The sequence below is a fragment of the Heterodontus francisci genome, chromosome 2 (assembly GCF_036365525.1).
Source record: "Heterodontus francisci isolate sHetFra1 chromosome 2, sHetFra1.hap1, whole genome shotgun sequence".
NCBI lineage: Eukaryota > Metazoa > Chordata > Chondrichthyes > Heterodontiformes > Heterodontidae > Heterodontus > Heterodontus francisci.
Genome location: NC_090372.1, coordinates 144,216,620 through 144,242,170, shown reverse-complemented (window position 1 = coordinate 144,242,170; position 25,551 = coordinate 144,216,620). Strand labels below are relative to the sequence as shown.

The 25,551-nt window shown below is 44.7% G+C and overlaps 1 protein-coding gene across 2 annotated transcripts in view; it reads right to left on the bottom strand.

Moving 5' to 3' along the window:
• Positions 1–25,551, bottom strand: part of egfra (epidermal growth factor receptor a (erythroblastic leukemia viral (v-erb-b) oncogene homolog, avian)) — a 382,880-nt gene that overhangs the window by 35,755 nt on the left and 321,574 nt on the right. For both annotated transcript variants that reach the window (XM_068011578.1, XM_068011568.1), the window contains exons 17-20: positions 23,160–23,301; positions 16,145–16,267; positions 13,532–13,630; positions 3,621–3,806 (exon numbers count right to left, since the gene is read on the bottom strand). In XM_068011578.1, the coding sequence (XP_067867679.1) occupies positions 3,621–3,806; positions 13,532–13,630; positions 16,145–16,267; positions 23,160–23,301 (550 nt within the window). The remainder of the gene's footprint in view (positions 1–3,620; positions 3,807–13,531; positions 13,631–16,144; positions 16,268–23,159; positions 23,302–25,551) is intronic.

Below are 25,551 nucleotides of genomic sequence, written 5' to 3'. Positions count from 1 at the left end.
GAAGTGAACTATCGATTTCTATGGATGATAGGTCTTGAGGGAAGCAATCAATAGTTACAGGAGGAGTATTTGATTCCAATTAAATTATCCTTATTTAGCAGATCTGTTCAGTCCTTTTAACTGGAATCTCGGCCCAAAGGAATACTTTAACAGAAATTTATACAATTCCTTTTAACAGTTGAGGTTTATTAATACAGTCAACCTTGCAAATATCGACAGCCAATAGCCATGCTAAAACAAAAAAGAGAAATCTAGAAACATTCAGCAAGTTTGAAGCATTTGTGGAGAAAACAAATGAGCTTCTTTAGATTACCAATATCTGCAGTTTTTTTGCTTTTTGTTTGTAATGCTAAAAATTATTATATGCAGATATACCTTTGATGCAGGGTTGATAAAATAACTGGACGATAATATTCTCATCACCTCTGAAACCCGTGTATAAATAAATAACTGTTAAAATATATGCCTTTTCCAGTTTAGCAATCTGTAAGGCTTTTGGATGAGATTTTCAAAGACTTTCAAATATCAAACCATACACCACTCACTCCCAACAAGCATACACATTTTTGGGATAACCAACAGAAGGTCTGGTGGGAAATTCCTGCCCACTGATTGAAGCCTGGCTGTCAACTAGACTGAGCTAAATTAAACTGAAGTTGAACAGCTCAGTAAGTATCTTTATGCCAAAATAAGCTGCTCAAGTTTAGGCGTTAATCTTGTGGCATTATCTTCTTCCCAAGCATACTCCAATGGGCTAACCATTCTGGATGGTTTAGAAATTCAGGTGCCTTACCCGCACGGTGTTAACAGCCCATGCTCAAATAGGGAGGTCCAAGGAGCCCCAGAGTTTGGGCCTCGGTCCTCATCACAATGTCGATGCTCCGCACGGGTTAGTGCTCCAATTTCCAGGCAAGTGATTGGGTTGGATTGCAAGGAGGCATGGGTGGGCCTGGGAGTCTGTGATGGGATTTCTGTGAGGAATTGGGTGGGAAGATTTCAGGCTTCGAGATTACTGCTGGGCTGTCGGGAAGGGGTTTAGGAGGTTGGGGCTGGGAGCCTGGAGGAGATTGGGAGACCTGAAGGTCGGAGTTGGGAGTGAGGTCGGGGATCTTGGGTTTGGGAGCAGCAATGATTTTGTTAAGTAATTTTTTTTACATGGTGTTTGGTTTTGGTTTTCCTGGAGTCAGTCAGGACTGGTGCTGGGCTGCCTCAGGGCAAACCAACTTTGCAGCATATTTGCATATGCAAATGGACTAACCCCTGCTTCTGACATGGGTAAAGGATGCCTTGTTTGTCATTTACCAAGATGACATCCGACGTGATTCCCAGCAGAAGTGTGTGTACATCAGACGCATTTTGGCATGCAAATAACAGGCACTGCTAATTCCAATTTTGTGCCCAATGTTCCCAATTATTTATTGGGGTGTGGTTATGGGAAGGAGCTAAGGTCAGGAAAACCTGAAGTGCAGATTTCCCCAAATGCCGTGGAGTTTTAACTCCAGAACGTGTGATTTTTTTTTTGGCCAGGCTCTCCACCCTACAGTCAACCTGACTGACAGGTTTGGCTGCCTGTCAGTCACAGACGGCTGTTGCCTGCAGGTGGGTTCAGTGGCGCTGGTTATTTGGGCGTGTGGGTTAGGGTTAAAGTTAGGAGGGTGGGGGTGGGATTGGTGAGAGTGGAGGGGAATATTACAAATTGTGGGGGGAGATTGTGGGTTGGGGGGGTGGTGGGCAGGGTTTACTGGGTAGCTTTTTGTGCCTGTAGGAAACACTCCTGCTACTCCAGAGCCACAAAGCAGTGCTGTAAACACATGGATTCAAACATTCTCACCTCCTTTCACCTGCCAGTTTTTCCAAGGCCAGGAAAACCTCATTAACAGTAGTTAAAATTAAAAAACTTGTTAAAACAGAGGCACTTCTTGAAAAGGTTTCAACAACTGACGCAGCTCCTGAGAACAGATTGGTAATCTGCCCCTCATCCTACCTCCATTAAAACCAAAAGTGAGCAGGTTTGAGGCAGGTTGGGGCTGTGTTTGGAATTTCTGACATTTTCACTTTCCATCCGATCCATACTCACCCGTTTTTGGGGGTTAAAATGACCCCTAATGAACTTTATTGGCTTCTCACAGTCCGTGGACTTGCATGTATTAGCATTTCGAAGAAATATTGTCCAAAAGTAAGTTTTTGCTTGAACCATTTCTGAGTATAGGCAGTGCCATTAACTACAAAGGCCTCTGCTCAAAACTATTGATATAGCTGAACAACTTTGTGTATTGATCCTTCCCCTGACATAGAGACAAAGGGCTGCATTTTGTGCTGGAGGCGGGGCTCCCAGTGCCAGGCTGAAAAGACGGGAGTTTAAAGACTTTAAAGGGATAGGAATCCCGCTTCCAAGAACTGCTGGCCAATCAGAGAGTCAGCAGCTCAACAGTATTGGCAGCGCCACTGGGAGCGGTGGCCACTGCTAGTACTGCAGAGGCCTCGGACCCAGGCCCAGTGCTGGAACTCCCGAGAAAAGGTAGGTGAGGCAGGGTGGCTGGGGCCAGTCCGGAAGGCCCTGGCGAGGTGTTGGGGGGGGGGGGGGGGGGTTGCTGGCGGGTGGTCTTGCGGTCCAGTGGTAGGGCGGTCCTGGGAGGTGAATTGGTTCCCGGTGGGGGTCCTCGATGGGCCACAAATTGCCCACTGAGGGAGACTGCACCCTCCACAAGCCCGCAGGTAGGGTGCCTCATTTTACAAGGCATCCTCCCCGCATGGTGGAAGCCCCTAATTGGCCATTAATAGGCCACTTAAGAGCCTCGATTGGCCTTGGGGGTGGGAAGGCCATCGTCGGTCTATCCTCCTCCCAGGAAGATCGCTAGGCAATGGGGAGGCGACACGTCCTCTGCCCTGCCCCGCCCTGCCGCCACCCATTGCAATACTCCATGACCCCTGCCTCCAATCCTGCCTTGGGGTGGTCCATAAAATCCAGCTTAAAGATACTCTTTCAGGTACAGCTAGGTGAAACTATTTATAAATCACATTCAGCATTTTTAAAATAATACAAACAAAAATCACACAAAGATTTTCTTATTTGATGCCAGATGAAAGCTGTGCTTTTGTCCCAGATAGACCTTGGACATCTCCAAGGAAATTGGTTTGACACCATGCGCCTCTAAACAAGTTACCACTGTGTTGTATACAATAAAAACAATGCTCATGGCTATTTATTTTCCTCTCAAATCACCCCAGGCTATAGGTCACGGCTTTATCCCTGCTGTTGACATTAATATTGATCACAATCTGACCTATTCTTTCTTTCCCAAAACCTCAAAATTGTGGAACTCCTTACTTTCTTCTAAGGACCACAGTATCAGATGGGTTCAGTGTAATATGTTCTTCTCAGATGAGGGTGTCGGGAAATTGCATTCATCTGATATCTTATTGTACTAATTGCTGAATGAGGCCAGCTAGGAGTGAACATTTTTGTAAAACCCCTCTTTAGTGACATTACAAACTTGTTCTCTATTGTTATAACTGGATTTAACATAGTTAATTCATAAATACATTAAACTATAGGCCGATATGTAGAGGCAAGCACCATATATTTGTGTGTAAAATGAAAAGCTGATAAATAAAACTACCTTTGCTATCTGCACACACCAGTTGAGGAGATTTTGAGAACCAATATGCTCTTTGTTTTCCCTCATATAATCCAATAGACAGCCAAAGGGCATCAGCTGTGTGACGAGTTGTACAGTCGAAGTGAGACAAATTCCCAGTAGTCGGCAAACATGGGGATGGTCAACACTGGCCATCACATATGCTTCCTGTAAATGAAAAGCAAATATAAAACAATAATATGGTGGTCAGCACATATCCTCAAATTAGTTAACCAAGGCTAAACCGTTAAACTCTAGAAAAGAAAATTAGGTAGTTCTCACAATGAGGGTTCAGAGGATTAAAGGCATATGCAAGGCTTCAATTAAATTTCTAAATGCCTGGATTCTCATCTGCATGCTGCCCCTCAGTGACATCATTTGAAAACAAGACAAGTCCAACATGTATGCTGATGACACCTAACTCTAATTCACCACCACCTCTTTCAACCCCTTTACTGTCACTAAATTGTCAGACAAGCTGGATGATCAGAAATTTTCTCCAACTAAATATTAGGAAGACTGAAGCCATTGTTTGTTTAAAAGCAAAATACTGCGGATGCTGGAAATCTGAAACAAAAACAAGAAATGCTGGAATCACTCAGCAGGTCTGGCAGCATCTGTGGAAAGAGAAGCAGAGTTAACGTTTCGGGTCAGCGACCCTTCTTCGGAACTGACAAATATTAGAAAAGTCACAGATTATAAACAAGTGAGGTGGGGGTGGGGCAAGAGATAACAAAGGAGAAGGTGCAGATTGGACCAGGCCACATAGCTGACCAAAAGGTCACGGAGCAAAGGCAAACAATATGTTGATGGTGTGTTGAAAGACAAAGCATTAGTACTGATTATGTGTGAATACACTGAATATTGAACAGCAGCAAGTGCAAACCTGAAGAAAAACAACCTGAAAAAAACAGTGGGTAAGCAAACTGAACAAACTAAGATGAAATGAAATAAATGCAAAAAAAGATTGTAAAAAATGTAAAAAGGAATGTAAAAAAAAAGGAAGAAAAAATAACTAAAAATGAAAGTAAAATGGGGGGCTGTCATGCTCTGAAATTATTGAACTCAATGTTCAGTCCGGCAGGCTGTAGTGTGCCTAATCGGTAGATGAGATGCTGTTCCTCGAGCTTGCGTTGATGTTCACTGGAACACTGCAGCAATCCCAGGACAGAGATGTGAGCATGAGAGCAGGGGGGAGTGTTGAAATGGCAAACAACCGGAAGCTCAGGGTCCTGCTTGCGGACTGAGCGGAGATGTTGACACGGAGCCCTCAACCGTGTCCGACCCATTCCCCGCACCACTACCCTCACCCCTTCCCCTCCCTCCCAGAACCGTGACAGGGTTCCCCTTGTCCTCACTTTTCATCCCACCAGCCTCCATATCTAAAGGATCATCCTCCGCCATTTTCGCCACCTCCAGCGTGATGCCACTACCAGTCGCAACTTCCCCTCCCTTCCCCTGTCAGCATTCCGAAGGGATCGTTCCCTCCGTGACACCCTGGTCCACTCCTCCATTACCCCCACCACCTCGTCCCCGTCCCAGGGCACCTTCCCCTGCAATCGCAGGAGGTGTAATACCTGCCCATTTACCTCCTCTCTCCTCACTATCCCAGGCCCCAAACACTCCTTTCAGGTGAAGCAGCGATTTACTTGTACTTCTTTCAATGTGGTATACTGTATTCGCTGCTCACAGTGTGGTCTCCTCTACATTGGGGAGACCAAGCGCAGACTGGGTGACCGCTTTGCGGAACATCTCCGCTCAGTCCGCAAGCAGGACCCTGAGCTTCCGGTTGCTTGCCATTTCAACACTCCCCCCTGCTCTCATGCTCACATCTCTGTCCTGGGATTGCTGCAGTGTTCCAGTGAACATCAACGCAAGCTCGAGGAACAGCATCTCATCTACCGATTAGGCACACTACAGCCTGCCGGACTGAACATTGAGTTCAATAATTTCAGAGCATGACAGCCCCCCACTTTACTTTCATTTTTAGTTATTTTTTCTTCCTTTTTTTTACATTCCTTTTTACATTTTTTACAATCTTTTTTTGCATTTAATTCATTTCATCTTAGTTTGTTCAGTTTGCTTACCCACTGTTTTTTTCAGGTTGTTTTTCTTCAGGTTTGCACTTGCTGCTGTTCAATATTCAGTGTATTCACACCTAATTGGTACTAATGCTTTGTCTTTCAACATACCATCAACATATTGTTTGCCTTTGCTCCGTGACCTTTTGGTCAGATATGTGGCCTGGTCCAATCTGCACCTTCTCCTTTGTTATCTCTTGCCCCACCCCCACCTCACTTGTTTATAATCTGTGACTTTTCTAATATTTGTCAGTTCCGAAGAAGGGTCACTGACCCGAAACGTTAACTCTGCTTCTCGTTCCACAGATGCTGCCAGACCTGCTGAGTGATTCCAGCATTTCTTGCCATTGTTTGTTTCCTTGCTACTGATTCCATTCTTCTCCCTGGCAACTGTCTGAAGCTGAACCAAACTATTCACAACCTTTGCCTCATACTTGACCCCGAGATGAGCTTCCGGCCACGTATCCGCACCATCACTAAGAGTACCTACTTCACCTCCGTAACATTGTTTGACTTCGCCCCATACTGGCTCACCTGCTATTGAAACCTTAATTCATGCTTTTGATATTTCTGGACTTGATTATTCCAATGCGCTCCTGGCCATCCTTCCACCTTCCATCGTCCATAAACTTAAGCTCATCCAAAACTCTGCTGCACCAAGTCCTGTTCCCCCATCACCCCTGTGCCTGCTGACCTACACTGGATGTTGGTTGAGCAATGCCTCAGTTTTAAATTCTCATCCCTTGTTTTCAAATCCCTCCATGGCCTGGCCCCTCCCCATTTCTGTAATCACCACCAGCCCTATTACCCATCCGAGATATATGCGCTCCCCCAATTTGGTCTCTTGTGAATACTTGATTTGAATCCACTATTGACAGCCATGCCTTCAGCTGCCAAGATTCTAAACTTGGCGATTCCCTCCCTAAGCCTCTCCGCCTCGCTACTTCTCTTTCCTCCTTTATGACACTCCTTAAAACCTATCTCTTCGACCAAGCTCTTGATCATCTGCCCTCATATCTCCTTATGTGGCGCAGTGTCATATTTTATTTGATAACTCCTGCGAAGCACCCTGGAACGTTTTACCATGTTAAAGATGCGATATAAATACAAGCTGCTGTTGTGGGGATTTATGGGATTCAAAGAACAAAGAACAGTACAGCACAGGAACAGGCCATTCGGCCCTCCAAGCCTGCGCCGATCTTGATGCCTGCCTAAACTAAAACCTTCTGCACTTCCAGGGACCGTATCCCTCTATTCCCATCCTATTCATGTATTTGTCAAGATGCCTCTTAAACGTCGCTATCATACCTGCTTCCACCACCTCCCCCGGCAGCAAGTTCCAGGCACTCACCACCCTCTGTGTAAAGAACTTGTCTCGTACATCCCCTCTAAACTTTGCCCCTCTCACCTTAAACCTATGTCCCCTAGTAACTGACTCTTCCACCCTGGGAAAAAGCTTCTGACTATCCACTCTGTCCATGCCGCTCATAACTTTGTAAACCTCTATCATGTCGCCCCTCCACCTCTGTCGTTCCAGTGAAAACAATCCGAGTTTATCCAACCTCTCCTCATAGCTAATGCCCTCCAGGCCAGGCAACATCCTGGTAAACCTCTTCTGTACCCTCTCCAAAGCCTCCACGTCCTTCTGGTAGTGTGGCGACCAGAATTGCATGCAATATTCTAAGTGTGGTCTAACTAAAGTTCTGTACAGCTGCAGCATGACTTGCCAATTTTTATACTCTATGCCCCGAACGATGAAGGCAAGCATGCTATATGCCTTCTTGACTACCTTATCCACCTGCGTTGCCACTTTCAGTGACCTGTGGACCTGTACGCCCAGATCTCTCTGCCTGTCAATACTCCTAAGGGTTCTGCCATTTACTGTATACTTCCCACCTGCATTAGATCTTCCAAAATGCATTACCTCACTTTTGTCCGGATTAAACTCCATCTGCCATTTCTCTGCCCAAGTCTCCAACCGATCTATATCCTGCTCTATCCTCTGACAATCCTCATCATTATCCGCAACTCCACCAACCTTTGTGTCGTCCGCAAACTTACTAATCAGACCAGCTACATTTTCCTCCAAATCATTTATATATACTACAAAGAGCAAAGGTCCCAGCACTGATCCCTGCGGAACACCACTAGTCACAGCCCTCCATTCAGAAAAGCCCCCTTCCACTGCTATCCTCTGTCTTCTATGACTGAGCCAGTTCTGTATCCATCTTGCCAGCTCACCTCTGATCCTGTGTGACTTCATCTTTTGTACCAGTCTGCCATGAGGGACCTTGTCAAAGGCTTTACTGAAGTCCATATAGATAACATCCACTGCCCTTCCTTCATCAATCATCTTTGTCACTTCCTCAAAAAACTCAATCAAATTAGTGAGACACGACCTCCCCTTCACAAAACCATGCTGCCTCTCGCTAATAAGTTTGTTTGTTTCCAAATGGGAGTAAATCCTGTCCCGAAGAATCCTCTCTAATAATTTCCCTACGACTGATGTAAGGCTCATAATTTCCTGGATTATCCTTGCTACCCTTCTTAAACAAAGGAACAACATTGGCTATTCTCCAGTCCTCTGGGACCTCACCTGTAGCCAATGAGTATGCAAAGATTTCTGTCAAGGCCTCAGCAATTTCTTCCCTTGCCTCCCTCAGTATTCTGGGGTAGATCCCATCAGGCCCTGGGGACTTATCTACCTTAATGCTTTGCAAGACACCCAACACCTCCTCCTTTTTGATAATGAGATGACTGAGACTATCTGCACTCCCTTCCCTCGGCTCATCATCCACCAAGTCCTTCTCTTTGGTGAATACTGATGCAAAGTACTCATTTGGCACCTCGCCCATTTCCTCTGGCTCCATATATAGATTCCCTTCTCTGTCCTTGAGCGGGCCAACCCTTTCCCTAGTTACCCTCTTGCTCTTTATATATGTATAAAAAGGCGTGGGATTATCCTTAATCCTGTTTGCCAATAACCTTTCATGACCCCTTTTAGCCCTCCTGACTCCTTGCTTAAGTTCCTTTCTACTGTCTTTATATTCCTCAAGGGATTCGTCTGTTCCCAGCCTTCCACCCCTTACAAATGCTTCCTTTTTCTTTTTGACTAGGCTCACAATATCCCACGTTATCCAAGGTTACTGAAACTTGCCAAACATATCCTTCTTCCTCACAGGAACATGCTGGTCGTGGATTCTAATCAACTGACATTTGAAAGACTCCCACGTCAGATGTTGATTTACCCTCAAACAGCCGCCCCCAATCTAAATTCTTCAGTTCCGGCCTAATATTGTTATAATTAGCCTTCCCCCAATTTAGTACCTTTACCCGAGGACTACTCTTATCCTTATCCACAAGTACCTTAAAACTTATGGAATTATGGTCACTGTTCCCGAAATGCTCCCCTACTGAAACTTAGACCACCTGGCCGGACTCATTCCCCAATACCAGGTCCAGTATGGCTCCATCCCTAGTTGGACTATCTACATATTGTTTCACGAAGCCCTCCTGGATGCTCCTTACAAATTCTGCCCCATCTAAGCCCCTGGCACTAAGTGAGTCCCAATCAATATTGGGGAAGTTAAAATCACCCACCTTTCTTCAACCCTGTTACCAATTAGCAATTTTCAGCCACAGCCTCAGCATTTCTAGACCGAGGTGAGGTTGCTACTCCTGACCATTATCCATAAGGATAGGATGGGGCTTGGCTATGATACTGTTGGTGATAAAATAAGGATCTCAGCCCTCACCATTAAGGCTCACTTATGCTTAAGTGAGGATGTGGAGAGCCAGTAAGCATGGGCTACAGCCTTCAAGGTGGAAAGAGAAAATTGAAGGAAAATTGCTAACTAAATAAAAAAAACAAAAGGGATATCTGCATCAAATTCATTAATATTATTGTAAAATATTTGGACGTGGAGCTAATATATTAACTCACCATCTTTCCTTAACAAATGCAACATTTTCCACAATATGTTAAGAGAAGCTTAAATGCTTTAGGTTTTCCACAAATCAATAGATGTTCTAATCCATTTCAAGCACATAAAGTTTGATTAATGTGCTGCTAAATTCTAATTATTACCTTAGATAAATCTTTTGTGTTTTTCTGAAGGTCTCCTCAAATGCTGCTTTCAGGCCATCATTCTGTGCTCATATTTGCTTGTCCTGCAATCTCTTACTGAAGTGCACAATGACCTTGCTTAACTATGCCTGACATTCCTAGAAGCTCTTCTGGGATTTGCTTTGTGGTAATTAATTTTTGGACAAGTCACTGGCAGAAATATGAAGATTATGAGAATGGTTCTGTCTCTTCATCATGATAATGCATTTCTCTGCACAAAAATTAATATTAATAACCCAACCCCACAAGGCCTCAGACTATGGCATTTTAGATAAATTACCCCTCTTCTGTACCAGCAATTTTGCAACATTTCCCCCTATAAGAACTGAAAATACTTTATAAAATGTCAGCATTGATCTCAAGCAGTACCATGATTATAATTTCTTGTATCAGGCCAGATAGGAACACTGTGCACTCGCCTCTGCATCTCAATTGGGATCAGCACTGTTCTGCCTTCCCTCACCCTTGTGGATGCTCCTATACCTCCTCTGCTATGCCTTTGGATGACATAGGCCGGGATTTTACAAAGCGCCCCCATTGAGCTCCATTCGGGGAGGAAGAACACCGAGAAGGCTGGGTCCAATTTTCTTGGTGGCGGCAATGCTCCATGGCGGCCCCCCTGCCGCTGGACAATGGTACCCGGATTAAAATATTCAAATTAGCTGAATGCATACATTTAAATAAAATTGACTCCAATCTTACTGTCGGGCCGCGATCTTCCAAGCGGCAGCCGGCACTTACGTGCTTTCACTTTCCCATCTGGGGAAAGCAGGCACTGCAGTGGTGGGAAAGGTGGGGGCGGGGGGTGGAATGAGAGATTTTTAGTGCGGGGGTGGGGGGGGAAATGGGGTCAAATTTACATCATTAGTGTAGGGGATGGTGGGAAGGGGTGAACTGTGCACTTTGTTCAGTTTTGGCAGGGGAAGGTCAAGTGTGGAAGATAAGTGCTTGGGGAGAGGGGAGAGGGAAAATAATGAATTTTATTGTCGTTGGGCTGTGGGAAAGGGGTGACAGATTTTTAATCAATACACTGAGGGGTATACAACTTTAAAAATTTTAATTAGCTGGCAGGGCTTTAAAATAGCGCCAGCACCTGCGCACTGGCAGCTGCGCCACTGCCGGCATCGGAGAGCCCGCCCTCTCCATGTGATTGGGGGGTGAGCGGGGTTGGCCCTACTGGCATATTATTATGGGCCGCTGTGAGGAAGATCGCAGCAGCATGGTGGCACGCGGTCTGCACATGTGGGCTGCCATTTGTTTCGCCCGTCCAGCCCATCATGGAGGAAGGACTAGTTACAGTAGTGATTCCTATGTGAAGCTACATAGGAAAACTACACAATGGTGAGCAATCCAATAGTGCTACAAAATAATGCATAATAAGTTTTGTGGGTCAATATAACATTTATACATCTTTGTTTTTACCTTATGTAAGTTAGGCTACTAGATTTCCACCAATTCATTTTCATCATATGTTACTAATTATTTTTACTAAACACATCATGTTTAGTTTTTCAACTATAGTCGAATCTCAATGTGGAATCAATGAATAAAAGAAAATGTCTAATCATATCAATGGATGTAGGAGGAGAGATTGAGTTGGTTATGATTATATTCGCTGGAGTTCAGAAGAGTGAGGGGGGGCGGGATCTCATAGAAACCTATAAAATTTTAACAGGACTTGACAGGGTAGATGCAGGAAGGATGTTCCCAATGGTGGGGGAGTCCAGAACCAGGGGTCATAGTCTAAGGATACGCAGTAAACCTTTCAGGACTGAGATGAGGAGAAATGTCTTCACCCAGAGAGTGGTGAGCCTGTGGAATTCACTACCACAGAAAGCAGTTAAGGCCAAAACATTGTATGCTTTCAAGAAGGAGTTAGATATAGCTCTTGGGTCTAAAGGGATCAAAGCGTATGGGGTGAAAGCGGGAACAGGTTACTGAGTTGGATGATCAGCCATGATCATAATGAATGATGGAGCAGGCTAGAAGGGCCAAATGGCCGACTCCTGCTCCTATTTTCCAAGTTTCTATGAAGATAACCTAACGTTCCTGTTACAGAATCATGGGGTGCATTTTAACTCCCCGCCTCCCCCCTAGAACAGGCATGAGAGGGATTAATTCGGTCACAATGTGAAACTCAACTCCAACCTGCCATTAATCCGCCTACATCTGGTTTAACCATGGTGGGTTTGTGGGAGTCGAGTAACCTGCTCTGGAGAGATGGCTCAGTGATCATAATATGGTAATAAGGCTCTGTTCCTCAGATTCTGGGAGCCATTTGAATTTAACGTCTGTGGTTGAGTTTCCCAGGGTTTGGGAAACCTGGTAGATAAAGAGAGGTGAGAGCTGTCAGCACCAGCAGTTAAGTGCTTTTCCACACTGTGTGTGGGCCAGGAGTAGCAGGGGTGCTTCCCCCTAGTCTGTCTTCTGCCACAGTCTGTCCTTCCCTCCTCACTGCTGACCTCCAAGACCCCTCACCATGCCCCAATTTTACCATTGGTTTTCCCGCACAGCAGCCGGCTAGCCACATAATCTTGCCGCCGCTGGGTGGGTAATAGAGTAAAAAAAATGTTAACAGGATCCTACTGCTAAATTCAGCAGGACTTCTGCATTCCTGGGATTTCCCAGTTGCAAAAGATGTGCCCCCTGCTCTCTCTCCATAAATATCAGGCCCATAGAATTTACATTCACCATCTCCTAAGCTCTCTGATTGGAGTGGCCAGTTCTAATCCCATTTCCCAGCCCATTTCTAACCTTTTATATTTCTCCCTGCTCAAATACTTATCCAATGCAATTTTCTGGCTTAATAACCACTTGTGATGAAATATTTCACATTGTCATAAGCATCTGAAGGAATTGCTTCTCATGTTTCCCTTCATTCTCCTAGGAACAATCTCAATTCTATGCCTCTTATTGCTGATTCACACTTCTTCAATAGTTATGCTCTCAAAATCTCCTGTTGTAGTCTATGAACCTACAAATGGTATATCAAAATGTTGCTGAGTCTAATAATCTGAAGCGACAGGCAGTTCAGAGCAATGACCTATTGAGAAAATATTCAAACTACTCCAGGAAGCTGCCCCATGACAACAGCTCAAAAACTTTTCATAAAATGACCTTACAGGAAATCATTGTACAAATTAAGCAGGTCCTAAGCCAAGAAATGTTATTGCAGGAAACAATTCTTGTGTGCCTGTCTTTTTGGATGTCCGAATGAACAGAGAGATAATATCTCTCAATAACGCAAAACAAGAAATGCAGAATTTATCAGTAAACACCTATGTATTGTGAAATGCACTGGTATCACTGTCAACTAGTGTCAACAATACAATCAGACCTATTTGGGTTGGTGAATTTGGTCAAAGTTAAACAGTAAAACTAGTAAGAACAGATGGTGAATGAAAATCATCTAGGCCTGAAAAACATGACCAAACAGAGCCAAAGCAGAATCTGGGCCCCTGAAAAGTGTGTGGAAGAGAAAGATACAGAATTTGGACTTTTCTAATGCAATGTGTCACAAGAAGAGAGGACTGCCATTTAATTAGTTTGCATTTAACTGGCAGCAATAGACTTCTACTCATTTTCCCATATTATATTAAATCCATGTTAATGAACAAATCCTACTGTTAAAATATAGCAAAACCAGATAGCTTGTATTGAAAGCAACAATCACAATATCCACATACATCAAGAATTTCTTTATTAGCTTTCGGGGAGGTTGCTTCTCTCAACACTTTGATGGCAACAGGGATTTTGACATTTTCCCCTTCTGGATTCCACAAGCCCTGTAGAGATAATGACATTTTAAAAGAAAATCAAAAATCTCTTGATTCATTTAAGCATTGCCTTTGAATTTGTTAAACATACACTGAACTCAAAATTAAAACCAATTTATTTCTTCTCCTAAGTACGTAGGTTTGGTCAAACCATAAAAAGAAGCTGCTAAGGTAAAAGAATTATGAAAACTTCAATAAACCTCAAAAGCAGTAAAAATAGTAAATATGCTTTCTTTTTGTCAAAGTAATTAAATAAGAAAACATTCCGCTCAGAGGTATCAAAACAAGCTTAGATTTTAACAGGCTTTTTAGCTGTTTGAATATTTGCCCATTTGAATTCTGTTTCTTTATATGCAATCAGTAGCAAAAATGAAATGGATAGAAAATATTTCAAATGAATGAAGTTTAGAAATAAATCACCCATTGTTTAAAAGTGTAGTTAAATCTATTTTTCATCTTTCAAACATGCATTACAAGGGAAAGTCAAACTGCAAAAGGAACTTCACCTGGTGGAAATATCTAATGGGAATTTAAGTACAGAGGTTAACAGGGCCTCAAAAGATTTGCAGCATTAAAAAAGGATGGATGGAACATTTTGCAGGGCTCACTGACCTCTGCACCAAATTTTGATGTGCCCTCCACTGGGCAAAGTTATAAGCCAGGAGCACAGATCTGCTAAATTTCCCCTGGCGTCAAAACATATCAGTAGCTTCCACACAACAGCAGATCATTTCTTTACAGCCTTGAGGCACTGTTTTACAAATTAATAGTGGGCTATAGAAGGAGATACTGGAGGCTGGTTTACATCATAGGAAAATTGTAGATGAGGAAGGCCATCATAATTCGTCCACCCAGAAACATCCTACAGTCCTGCCCTCACTACCACTTCAACATCCAATTTTTTTCTTGAATGATTCTGGGGTTTTCCTCATTACTCCATTGGCGAGTCGAAGAGATTTAGCAGTTGGCAGGAAAAAAGACAAAAGCGCAAGGGGAGAGCCAACTGTGTAACAGCCCCGACAAACAAATTTTTCTGCAGCACCTGTGGAAGAGTCTGTCACTCTAGAATTGGCCTTTATAGCCACTCCAGGCGCTGCTCCACACACCACTGATCACCTCCAGGCGCTTACCCATTGTCTCTCGAGATAAGGAGGCCAAAGATGACTCCATTAGAACCAGTCATCCCTCATCTTACTCTTGCAATTTACTTATTATTTATTCATTCATGGGATGTGAGCGCTGTTGGCAAGGTCAGCATTTATTGTCCATCTCAATTTGCCTTTGAGAAGCTGGTGGTGAGCCACCTTCTTCAATGGCTGCACTTCTTATGATGTAGATGCACCCACAGTGCTGTAAAATAGGGATATTTAAGTAATATTCTGCATCTATCTTTTTCATACCCTTAACTATCTTGTATAACTCTACTCCTCCTTCTCACACCTCATTCATCTTGCTCTAGTCTCTGCTCCATCCGAGTCCTGATCCTAGCTCACTCTGCCATTTCTCATTCCACCTCTCCCTCACCAGCCCCATCAATACTATGAGTTCCGTCTTCTGCTCCCTCATCGCTCTACTTACCTGACCGTTGAATATTAAACGCACTCTCCTTGGCTAAAGACTCATCACTGATCTCCTATCCAAAACATCATTCCTAAAAAAAAACCATTTTCCTCTCCAAGGTTTATAAATGAATTTTGCCACATAGCTCTGTGCTCATCTCTCATAACATTCCCACTTTAAATCCCTAAGATCTGGTTTCCACCCCATCTACAAACAAGACTACTTAAAGGTCATTAGTATCCTGTCTGACACAATTTCTTGAATATCCTACTCATCAGTGTCCCAAACCTCTTCCAACTTGTCAAAAACTTTACAGTAAATCCCATTTGCCCATCACGCTTTTCCAAGCCAACCTGCACTGGCTCCCAATCTACCAAAAGGCCAAATTTTAAATTACTGACCCCATTTACAAATTCTTCTATGACCTCACCCCATCCTACCTCTGTAATCTCCTTCGGGCTTATGTCCTAGCTTGTCTCCTGCAGTCTTTCAACCTTGGTCTCCTATGTCTCTCCCTTCCTGGTGCTCCTCTCCTGATGGTACAGCTTTCACTCATGCTACTCTCAAACTCTCAAAGTCTCTTTGCCTTTCTAATTCCCCATCTGCCTTTAAGAATCTCCTCAAAACTACCTTTTCAATTATACTTTCAGTTAACTCAACTGCTGTCCCAGGTGAAGCACTTTGGGATGTTTTACCGTGTTAAAGATTCTATACAAATGCAGGCAGTAGGTGGTCCAACCAGAATTAGCTTCCCACCAGTTTGTCTCATTGTGACAATTGTTAAAAATAATCCATTGCACACTCTCCATTTAAAAATGATGACACATGGTCAATTGCTCTGCATTTCTCACCATAGTAAAAGTTAATGATTTTTGTTATACATCTGGAAAATGTAATATCTGAATTCTTTCACTATCAAGACAAATTCTCTCTTTGCTACACTATGCCTAAGAGATAGCTTACCTTGTACACCGTGCCAAATGCTCCAGAGCCAAGCACTTTAATTTTCTTGAATTCCGTCTCTTTAAGGATCCTTAGAAGAGCCTGATTGGGAGCAGCTCCACTGGGGGTTAGAGGCTCAACCAGCTGTGTCAAGAACAAAACTACAGTCAGGAGAGACAAAATAGACTCCTTCTTTCAATATTACAAGTCACATTGTGAATTTCCCTTACTACCCATTTTACTCACCATGGGGGAAGAACTGCTCTGATTGCTATACATAGTGACTTTATAAACTGCTTCTGTACTGTAGTCCACATTGTGGTAGAGTGAGTTAAATGCATTGCCCTCTCATGTTTGATAGTGGATAGTGCGTTTGGTATTCCTGTTAACTAGCTGCACTATGGGGCTTGAAATTCCATGAAAGCACAGACTGAACTTGACATTTTAGTCAGTGTATGTGTGATGTTATGACAATGCTATTAATACACACTGCTGCTGTATCAGCATGTTTACTAGTCCCAGGAAGATCACCAATTGTGGGAAAAAGAGCTAAAACAAAACTAGTCTACCAGTCCACTGATGTGAAAAAAAAACTAGAAAATATGTTGCTGCTGACTGCATGAGACTCATGTTCCAGGAGCCAGCTATATGTACATTTATAAAGAATAATTTAAAAGCAGCTATATGTACATTTATAAAGAACAAGTTTATGATATAAGACACTTGTGGGGGTGGGGGAAGTGGAAGGAATTTTAACTTCCCATTATAGGTGGAGAGAATTGGGGGAGGGGAGTTAAAATTGGCAAATATGCAAAACCCCACTGCAATCTGCCATGAATAGGCCTATTTCTGCTTTAACCACTGCTGCTCCATGGCCCTCAAAGTAACCCACACAGGAGGGGCTGGATCTGAATATAATATTTTAATGAGGCTTCATTCCTCAGATTATGGCAGCCATTTAAATTTACTGTTGGCCAGCAGGATTTCCCAGGATCTGGAAAACTGCCAGTTAAAGGGAGGTGGGAACAACCGGATCCAGCAGCTAAGAGCTTTTTATTGCATTGCTTGTGGGCCAGGAGAAGCAGGGATGCTTCCTCCTGGTCAATCCAGCAAACCTTTCCCAGTATTCATCTCACCAACGCCGCCATCCCCATCAGCCTCATAGGGCAGGCTTTTGGGTTGGGACCCCGTCAAATGGGGATCCTGACCCTGCACTGTGTGGGAAACACAGCCACCAGGCAGTGATTTTCCCTGAATTGGCCAATTAATGGCAGCGGGTGTGCTCACCATCCAATTAAGGGTGGTGGACCAATAGGAAACCCTCCAGTATGGAAGAAGCTGTAGCCTGCTTTTTCATGTGAGTGAGAGAGCGAGAGAGAGCCTCTATTTTGATGTGCCCTTTCTACAACTTTTAAAACTTTAAAATAAAAAAATGACCACAGCAACCAGGCCACCATTGTGGAGGGGATGCCCATCCAAAAGGTGGCCTGAGGCTGCAGTTGTGGCCAGGCAGCCAGGGCAGGCCTCAAATCCTGCCTGGAGTGCTGACCCTCGGTCTGCTGCCAAGAGGCCGCCTCCAGGCAGCTGGCCTGCTCCCTATGCCATGGGGGACCTGCAGGCTGACTGAAAATTCCAGTTGGCCTTTGACAATTAACTCACTTGAATGGGTACCAGCCACTTGCTGGCGGGTATTTTTGCACCCACCTGCCTCTGTACTGGCCCCTAGATGGGGGTGAAAATTCGGCCCATAATCTTTCCTGGATCCCCCCTCCCCACCTCCTCCCAATTGTAAATCAAACTCCCCTCCCCTTATATATTCCTGTGTTTCTCAATTGGCCTTCTACTACTGGATTTTCCTACCGGCAGTCGGCCAGCCTCTCAAGTTGGCTGGCTGTCAGGGAGGAAACAGAGTTAAAAAAAAAATTATAATAAAGTCCTGGTATTCTTTGGAATTCTTTACCACAGACGTATGGATGCCCAGTCACAGAGTATAATCAAGACTGAGATTGATAGATGTTTTGAATCTTAGGGAAACGAGAGATATAGGGATCAGGCGGGAAAGTGTTGAGGTCAAAGACCTACTCCTGTTCCTATTTATTACATTCTTATTGAAATTTCAGTGGGACCTCTGCATTCCTGGGTTTTCCCCTGCAAACACATGACTCTACCCTGTCCATCCCATTGTATTATACTTGATTCAAGTCACATTATGATAACCTTCATTTCTATTGTAAGAGCAGTCCTTGTTCCAGATGCTGTCTGCAGGTCATCTTACAGCAGATGGTTCAAGTCTGAAAGCCTGGGCAGTATTTTTGCCTAAGGGGCAGGAAACAGAAGTCGGGACTGTTTCCGGGTCCTGAATCTGACCCTGGGGGAACTGGACATCGACCCTGAGTTTCACGGGGGCACCCAAACTGACATGGAGACAGGTATGGCAGCCAATTAGTGACTGCGGGAGTGGGAATGGAAGTGGGATTGCTGAAGTGCCTGTCTGATTTAAGCAGACCACGTCAGCCATTACAGTGGCTGCCATTTAAATGATCTAACTTCAGCTTTGAAGAAACTACAATGCGAGCCAATTGGAATGTTCCAGGAGAGCCAAAGGCCTGGATCCTGGGGCAGGACAGCCCCTCAATTTTCTGATGCAGACCTGGATGTCTTCCTGGAGGCTGTAGGGAAGAGGAGAAAGGTCCTCTTACTGGAGGGTGGCAGGAGGAGGCCACCCACACAGGCTAATCTGGAATGACTGAAGAAGTGTGGTCTGCAGAAGTTGCATCCAATGTCGGAAGAGGTTCAACGACCTGATATGCTCTAGCAAGGTAAGTGTAACCCCCAACCCTTTATGACAGGCCTTTGGGTATTCACCCTCCAGCAGTCACTCCAGTTGAGGAGCATCAGGGCACATGCTGCTCTTAAACATGGGAAGAGTGTGTGCCCAGGGCACTTACTGGCCCCTCAGAATGACTCGGAGCCATAGCGTTGCTGACGACCTGCGAGCACTGATACATGCAGCTGGCACTGGCCATAGTGGACAGCAGCACCTTATCATTCTCTCTTTTGTCCTTGCAGGAGAAATCTGCTCATAATGGCTGTAAGAGGGCCTATACTGGTGGAGGGGTTCCTTACCTTCAAGTAATCACAGCCATGGAGGAGGGCACCATGGGATTGCGGATTATAAGGAAGTCAGCCATGGCATTCGTAGTGACGATGGTGATTAGAGAGGATAATGTACCAGTTAAGGCGGAGCCTTGCACTTCACCCCATCAAGATAGCAAGGTCTCCAAGGCTACCTCTCATGATCTCTCCTTGTGTCTCCCACAAATGCAGACATTGAGGCAAAGAGAACATCTCCCTCACCATCACCAGGCCAAGAGCAGCAACAACAGAGCTCCGAAGAAGCACTGTCCCATCTTTCAAGCACAACCTCCACCAGCACAGATATCATCACCTCGGTGGGTCCTCACATGTGGTTAGATAGGGTGGCACTGGATGAGGAGCTTGCCACTAGTGTGCAAGAGGAGGTGCCAGAGGCAAAGGTAGCTGTGGGCAGTCTCCCTCGGAGGATGGAGATCTGACACAGCCCTGATCAGCTGAGCACAGATGCAGGGCCTCAGGATTCACTGGAAAGGAAGTTCTACCTAGATCAGCAGCAGATGTGCTCCCACAATTCAGAGTTCCCTGAGGCAGTGCAGGGTCACGGGCAGAGAATGCAGGAGTTCATTCAGCTGATTTACACCACCATTGCTCTAGCATTTGAACTCATGAGCTCCTCCATTGAGAGAGTGGCCAGTCTCATGGAGAGCCATATGCAGCAGCACTTGGAGTGCATACAGGAACTGCACGCTGATGTACACAGGATACATATCACACTATGTAGCACAGACCAGTCAGTGGCACTAATGGTGTAGGGATATCTGAAGTTGCTCCCCAGCTGGTTTCCCCTTCAGCTATCTGAAGTGCCATCTAAGGGGTTGAAGATGTCACCGAGAAGGACGAGGGTGCCATCCCTGGCGGAATGCCATCTTCATCTTCAGCCTCCTTGTTCCCTCTGACAGACGGAGCATCTATGCAGCAGGGCCCAGTGATAGATGCTGCCCCTGCAATGATTCAGGTGCAGCAGCTTCTGGAGCCATGGGCACCTCCATGATGAGGACTACTGCCACGTGCATCTCAGCCATAGGCAGTGACAAGTGAGCAGGCTACCTCCACCTCCTCCAAGGCCACAAGGGGAGCTCCGTGTACAGTGGCAGAGCACAGTGGCCACCGCATCATGTGGAGCACTGAGCGGGTCACTGGGGTGTCTTCTTGCTGTAACTGTGCACAGTTTTCCTTTATGAGTACAATGTCAAGATTGACACTTGAAACCAGACATCTGAGCCTGCTTTTATTAATGGTGGCAGATCAAAAGAGAATAAAGTGGTGAAGGAGAGCAAGGGTTCACCAATGGTGTCCTTGAAACCTCTGGGCAGATCTACATCCTTCATTGACAGTAAGAGTTCACATGTTCCAGGCTGTGTCTTCAATGGAAGTGTTAACACAGGCAGCTCAGACTGAGCTCCAGACTCTGCTGCTGCTCTAGGGTCAGAGGGGCGCAGCTAAAACGTGCCTGGATCAGATGATCCCGGACATTGATAGCATCCTGACGAGACCCTAGAGTCCTGCGCAATACTAGCCATATCCCTGTGCAGCCGGGGTTCCTCCCTGTGCTGCATCCTTCCCCTCCCCCTCCATTTCCAAGTCCTGCTCCTCCTCTTTCTCTGATGAACTGTGTCTTCCAGGACCTCACTGTCCTCAAGGTCCACACCTCTCTGGTGGACCATGTTACAGAAAGCTCAGCAGACTACCACAATGAGCATGACCCTGTAGGTGTGTTGCAAGGCATCAACTGACTGCCACCAGAACCGCATCTTCAGAAACCCAATGGGTTGCTCAATGGTGGCCCTTGTGAGCAGCCTTGTCTCCTCCTCTTGTGCCCCTGCGATGCCAGAAGGGTGATGATGCCCTGCACTGCCCTGGTGCTTACTGCCCACTCTCCCCACAACCTGCACTGACCCGCATCTGTTTCCCAATGGCCATTGGGCGGAATCTCGTGGCTGCCCTCCCCTCACCCTGATGGAAATTACCGGTGCTGGGAACGGTGTCGGGAAACCGGCATGCTGGCTGGTACCAATAGTTTGGTATACTACCACCTACTGTTCCTGGCCCTGGTGGGACCTGATAATTTAGCTCCCTATCTTGGGAATAAAAGGCAGCAAAAAATGATATCCAAGGAATAAAGGGCCTGAGGTAGAGATAGGTGCTTCTTTCCCTGCAGTTCTTGTTATCCCATGAACTTGTCTTCCTCATCTAAATCATACATTACTATCAGATTACCCCAAAGGAATTTTCACACTCACCACTATTTAAATGAAAGCAGCAGCCAAGGTAAGCTGATTTGTTGGTAATGAACTGGAAAAAATATAGCAAAAGGCAACTGCAAGGCCAAAAGGAAAAACAAAATACTTCATGACAACTCAAAGTGATGTCGCTTTAAGATGTCTGCTTGAGCAGGGTAGAACCCAGGAATTCTGATGTGCCACTGTGGGCAAAGCCTCACCAAAGTCACAAGATATTGATGTGGAAACTCACTTTAGCAATTATGTAAAGATTGATGAGGCTTCTACACACATGTAGTCTGGCATCATTCTGCTCCTAAAATTAAGGTTGCAAAATGTAATGCACAGCAAATGATGCAAGTGAAGTCATGCAGATTTTATGCACCTCACCTGCCATTAGCAGCACCTTCCAAAATCAGCTTTTAAAGTCAACCCAATGGGACAGGCTGAGAATTCTTTACTACCTTGTTCAACTGCTGTTTTCACTCTACTGACCAGTGCATCAGTTATCAATGAAGTAACGAATGTTATTTTCACAATTGTAGAAAGTTTCATACCTTACCCCTTCCCTTTCTATCAGAGCTGACATGACATTTTTGTTCATAGTTGTCATTTTGCTGTTTCTTGCAAAATGTCTGCTTGTCACAATTGACATTTTGATAACTTTGCAGTTTTCTGAACAAAGTTAATCTCTGTTTATTAACTTTCCCTCAAATTACGTGATCTGTGCTCTATTTGATAATCATTTCCCTGATTCTCATTCCACTAGTTCTGGGGCTCCCTGAGCTCTGTCCTCCTCTCTGCCACTTTTTCTTTTTAATAATAACCTACAATGATCATCTAGTCTTGTCCACATTTTTATTGATGATTCCACTTTATATTCATCAACTTCCTTCAACTTTGACAGACAGCCTCAGTGTTCACAAACTCTTGATTAAAACACTAACTCTTGATTTTCCTGATGCTCTTCAATGGGGCACTGAAAATCTTTTTTCTTATTCCATCCATCAACATTATTGCCTCCACTATTTTTTTCTGAGCTGAAATGGAACTCCCACATCTCCACTATGGTAGCCGAAGGGGGGTAAATGATGGAAAATGTACCTAGGAAACAAACTTAGTTGAAGGAGTCAGTCATTACTTGTACTTCAGGTTTCTGTCAGCACGAGGATATTAACCATGATGAGTCAAGATGGATTTGTGCGTTTTAAAAAATTAGCAGGCAACACTGAAAATGGAGCATTTATTGGCTCTCTCTTGTCCCAAGGACATTAAGACTCAACCTGTAGACTAGAGCAGGTGGAGTTGGTAGGTTCCCATCCCTGAAGGACCCAAAACTTCTGATGTGCCATTGGGGGAAAGCCTCACCCAGTAGCAAACCAGTCAGACTCTGATGATAATTCAGCAGCTTTCAGTGTCATTTTCTGGTGCTAACCCACAAATTAACACATTTTTAAAAAAATTACAATTTCGCAACTTGCCATAGTGGAGTTTGACCACCTGAGTTGCTAGACCAGTACCATAACCCCTAAACACCGAGATTAATCTCACAGTTCAAAAGGATAAAACCTAAAACTAGTTTTTAAACTTTTAAACATCCACTGAATCATCATCTTTAGACTTCGGCTTAATGGAAAAAAAATATTCTTATAGTTGCTTACCTCCCGTTCCTGCAGCAAACGTCGCAAAGTACGCTTCTTTCTGACATGTCTTCTCCGCAGGCATATTGCAATCAATAAAGCCACCATGACTAAACAGAGAAGACCACCAACAATTCCAGCAGCGATGGATGGAATGCGAGAACTGGAGAAGAAAGGAGAATCTGTGAGGATGACATTTCCCTCTAATATTTAGCAATACTCTGGGCTGAGTTTCGGATGGTGGGAAGTCCTATCACCGGGAACGAAAGGGGAAGCCGACCCTGTGTCAGTGGGCAGCTGGACCCAGGGGAGGCATTTTATCGGCAGCAGCTAATTAAGAGGCTGCCGCCAGGACTGTCGACCAATTAAGGATGGCGGCCCATCTCTCAGAGGCAGCTCAGCAGTGCCACCATTACAGGTGGCCGCTGCTGAGGCTGCAGCATGAAGGAAAGAGCCCTTCAATGCCGAGGCGCCCGCAAAGACAGCTAAGTTTGTGTTAAAAAGCCAGAGTCAGGTAGACGGGCCCCGGCGATCTGGATGAGAGGTGGGGTCACCTTCAAATGGCAGTGTCACAGCAGTGGATGCAACCACTGCCGCCAGGGGACTCTCCGTGGACCATGGAGCGGCCTTAAAGGACGGCCTTCCTCCAAGAAACCCGTTGGGAGGCCACTAGAGTTTACCTGGCAGTCTCTCCATGCAGCACAAGCCTCCTGCGCAGGTGAAATGCCGGTGTGGGTGGCAAGTAGCCCTTAATTAGGCCCTTAAGTGGCTCAAATGGCTGCACGGTGGGTGGTTGCACGCTGGTAAGATGCCATGGCGGCAGGAAGACATCGGGCTCCCCTGCCGATGCCCTCCCTTGCCATATTACCAGCCCTCCCATCTTCCAGCCTGTTGCCATTGGGCTAGGAAAATTCAGCCCTTTGAGTTTCCTACATAATCCTGTCAACTTAGTGTTGCCCATTTCAAATATAATTAAATTGAGAAATAATGTGGCCAGTTTTCGCTCATCACAGTGTTTACTGTTATATCCATTGTCGTGAATTTTTAATTAAAAATAGAACAATCTAAATAAAGTAGCAGACTCTTTCATTGATACTAGATCAGATAAAGTCATGCTTTAACTTGCTGATGGACTCAATGTAAATAGAGTTTTCCTGTAATCTGAATGAGCTAATTGCCTATTGTGAATCTGGAAATTGGTCAATTGAATGGCCGCTCAGCAAACAGAAATAGATACTCCTGATTGGGTGGTGTAAATTTTGTTGACCTTTCCCCTTCCCTGACCCCTGAACTTTTGCACAAATTCATCTACAGCTTATTAAAAATCCTGAATATGCATGCACTTCCCATTGTCATGATTTTTTTGTAACACATTACTGTCAATATTTACAATGATCAAATGGTAGGTGAACATTTATAATAGTCAAGGAATAGTTGCCTGTCACAATGCGGTTGTTGGGCTTTCGTCACACAGTGGCATTGTGTTTCTCAGTCTCTCAAGCTACTCTGGCTATTAGTTTGTTTTTTCTCCTTTGTTGGGCGCTTGCCTCCAATTTTCAAGTGTTTAAAATCTCATTTCTGGATTTGTCAGCCAACAGACAGGATACCTGGGATCTCTTGCCTGATTTCAGGCCTCTCCAATCATCAGTTGCCTGATCTCTCCCATTATTGGGTGCGTTATCCTTATTTATTGGGTGTTTAAAACCTTAATTAGTTTGTTTACCTACTACTCTATGAATTTATTAATGTTCTGGTGCCCACTGTTCTATTACTGATTTGTTGTGTGTTCACTGCTCCAATAGTTTATTTATTTGTTGCTGTACCTGCTCCTCTATAAAAGTATTGACACACTGATGCCCACTGCTCATTGATTTGTTTGTGCATCCTCTGGTCAATAAATGTATTAATTCTCTGCTGCCCATTTCTCTATTTAATTTCCTTATTCTTGCTGCTCTATAAATTTCAAGAAAGAAATTGTGTTTATGTAAGGGGCTGAATTTTCAATTGCAGGAAGGGGTGAGCAGGGGTGTGGGTACACATTGGGAATTCCATTCCCGGAGGGCATCACTGGATCCCAATGCCTCTGGAAGGTGACGTAATTTTCAAAGAGATGGTTGGGGGGAACTGGGGAATCCAGTTGCCTCTAATGAACAGCCTAGCCTGTTAAGCTCCTTGAGGACCTTGTTAGCAGGCTGCGGAGCACCAAGAGCTGATTTTCAAATGGGAAATTGCTGAAACTGAACAGCAAGTTAGTGCACAGCTGTCAGGTTCAATGTGGGGATTGCAAAGTTGTTTTTTAAAGACAGAAACATTTTTTGCCACTAGGGGTTTCGCAGTGAGCTCAGGTAGAGTACTCTGACCCTCCGAATTCCTGACACTCTTTTGTGCATAGCTTTGGCAGGCCCATCATGGA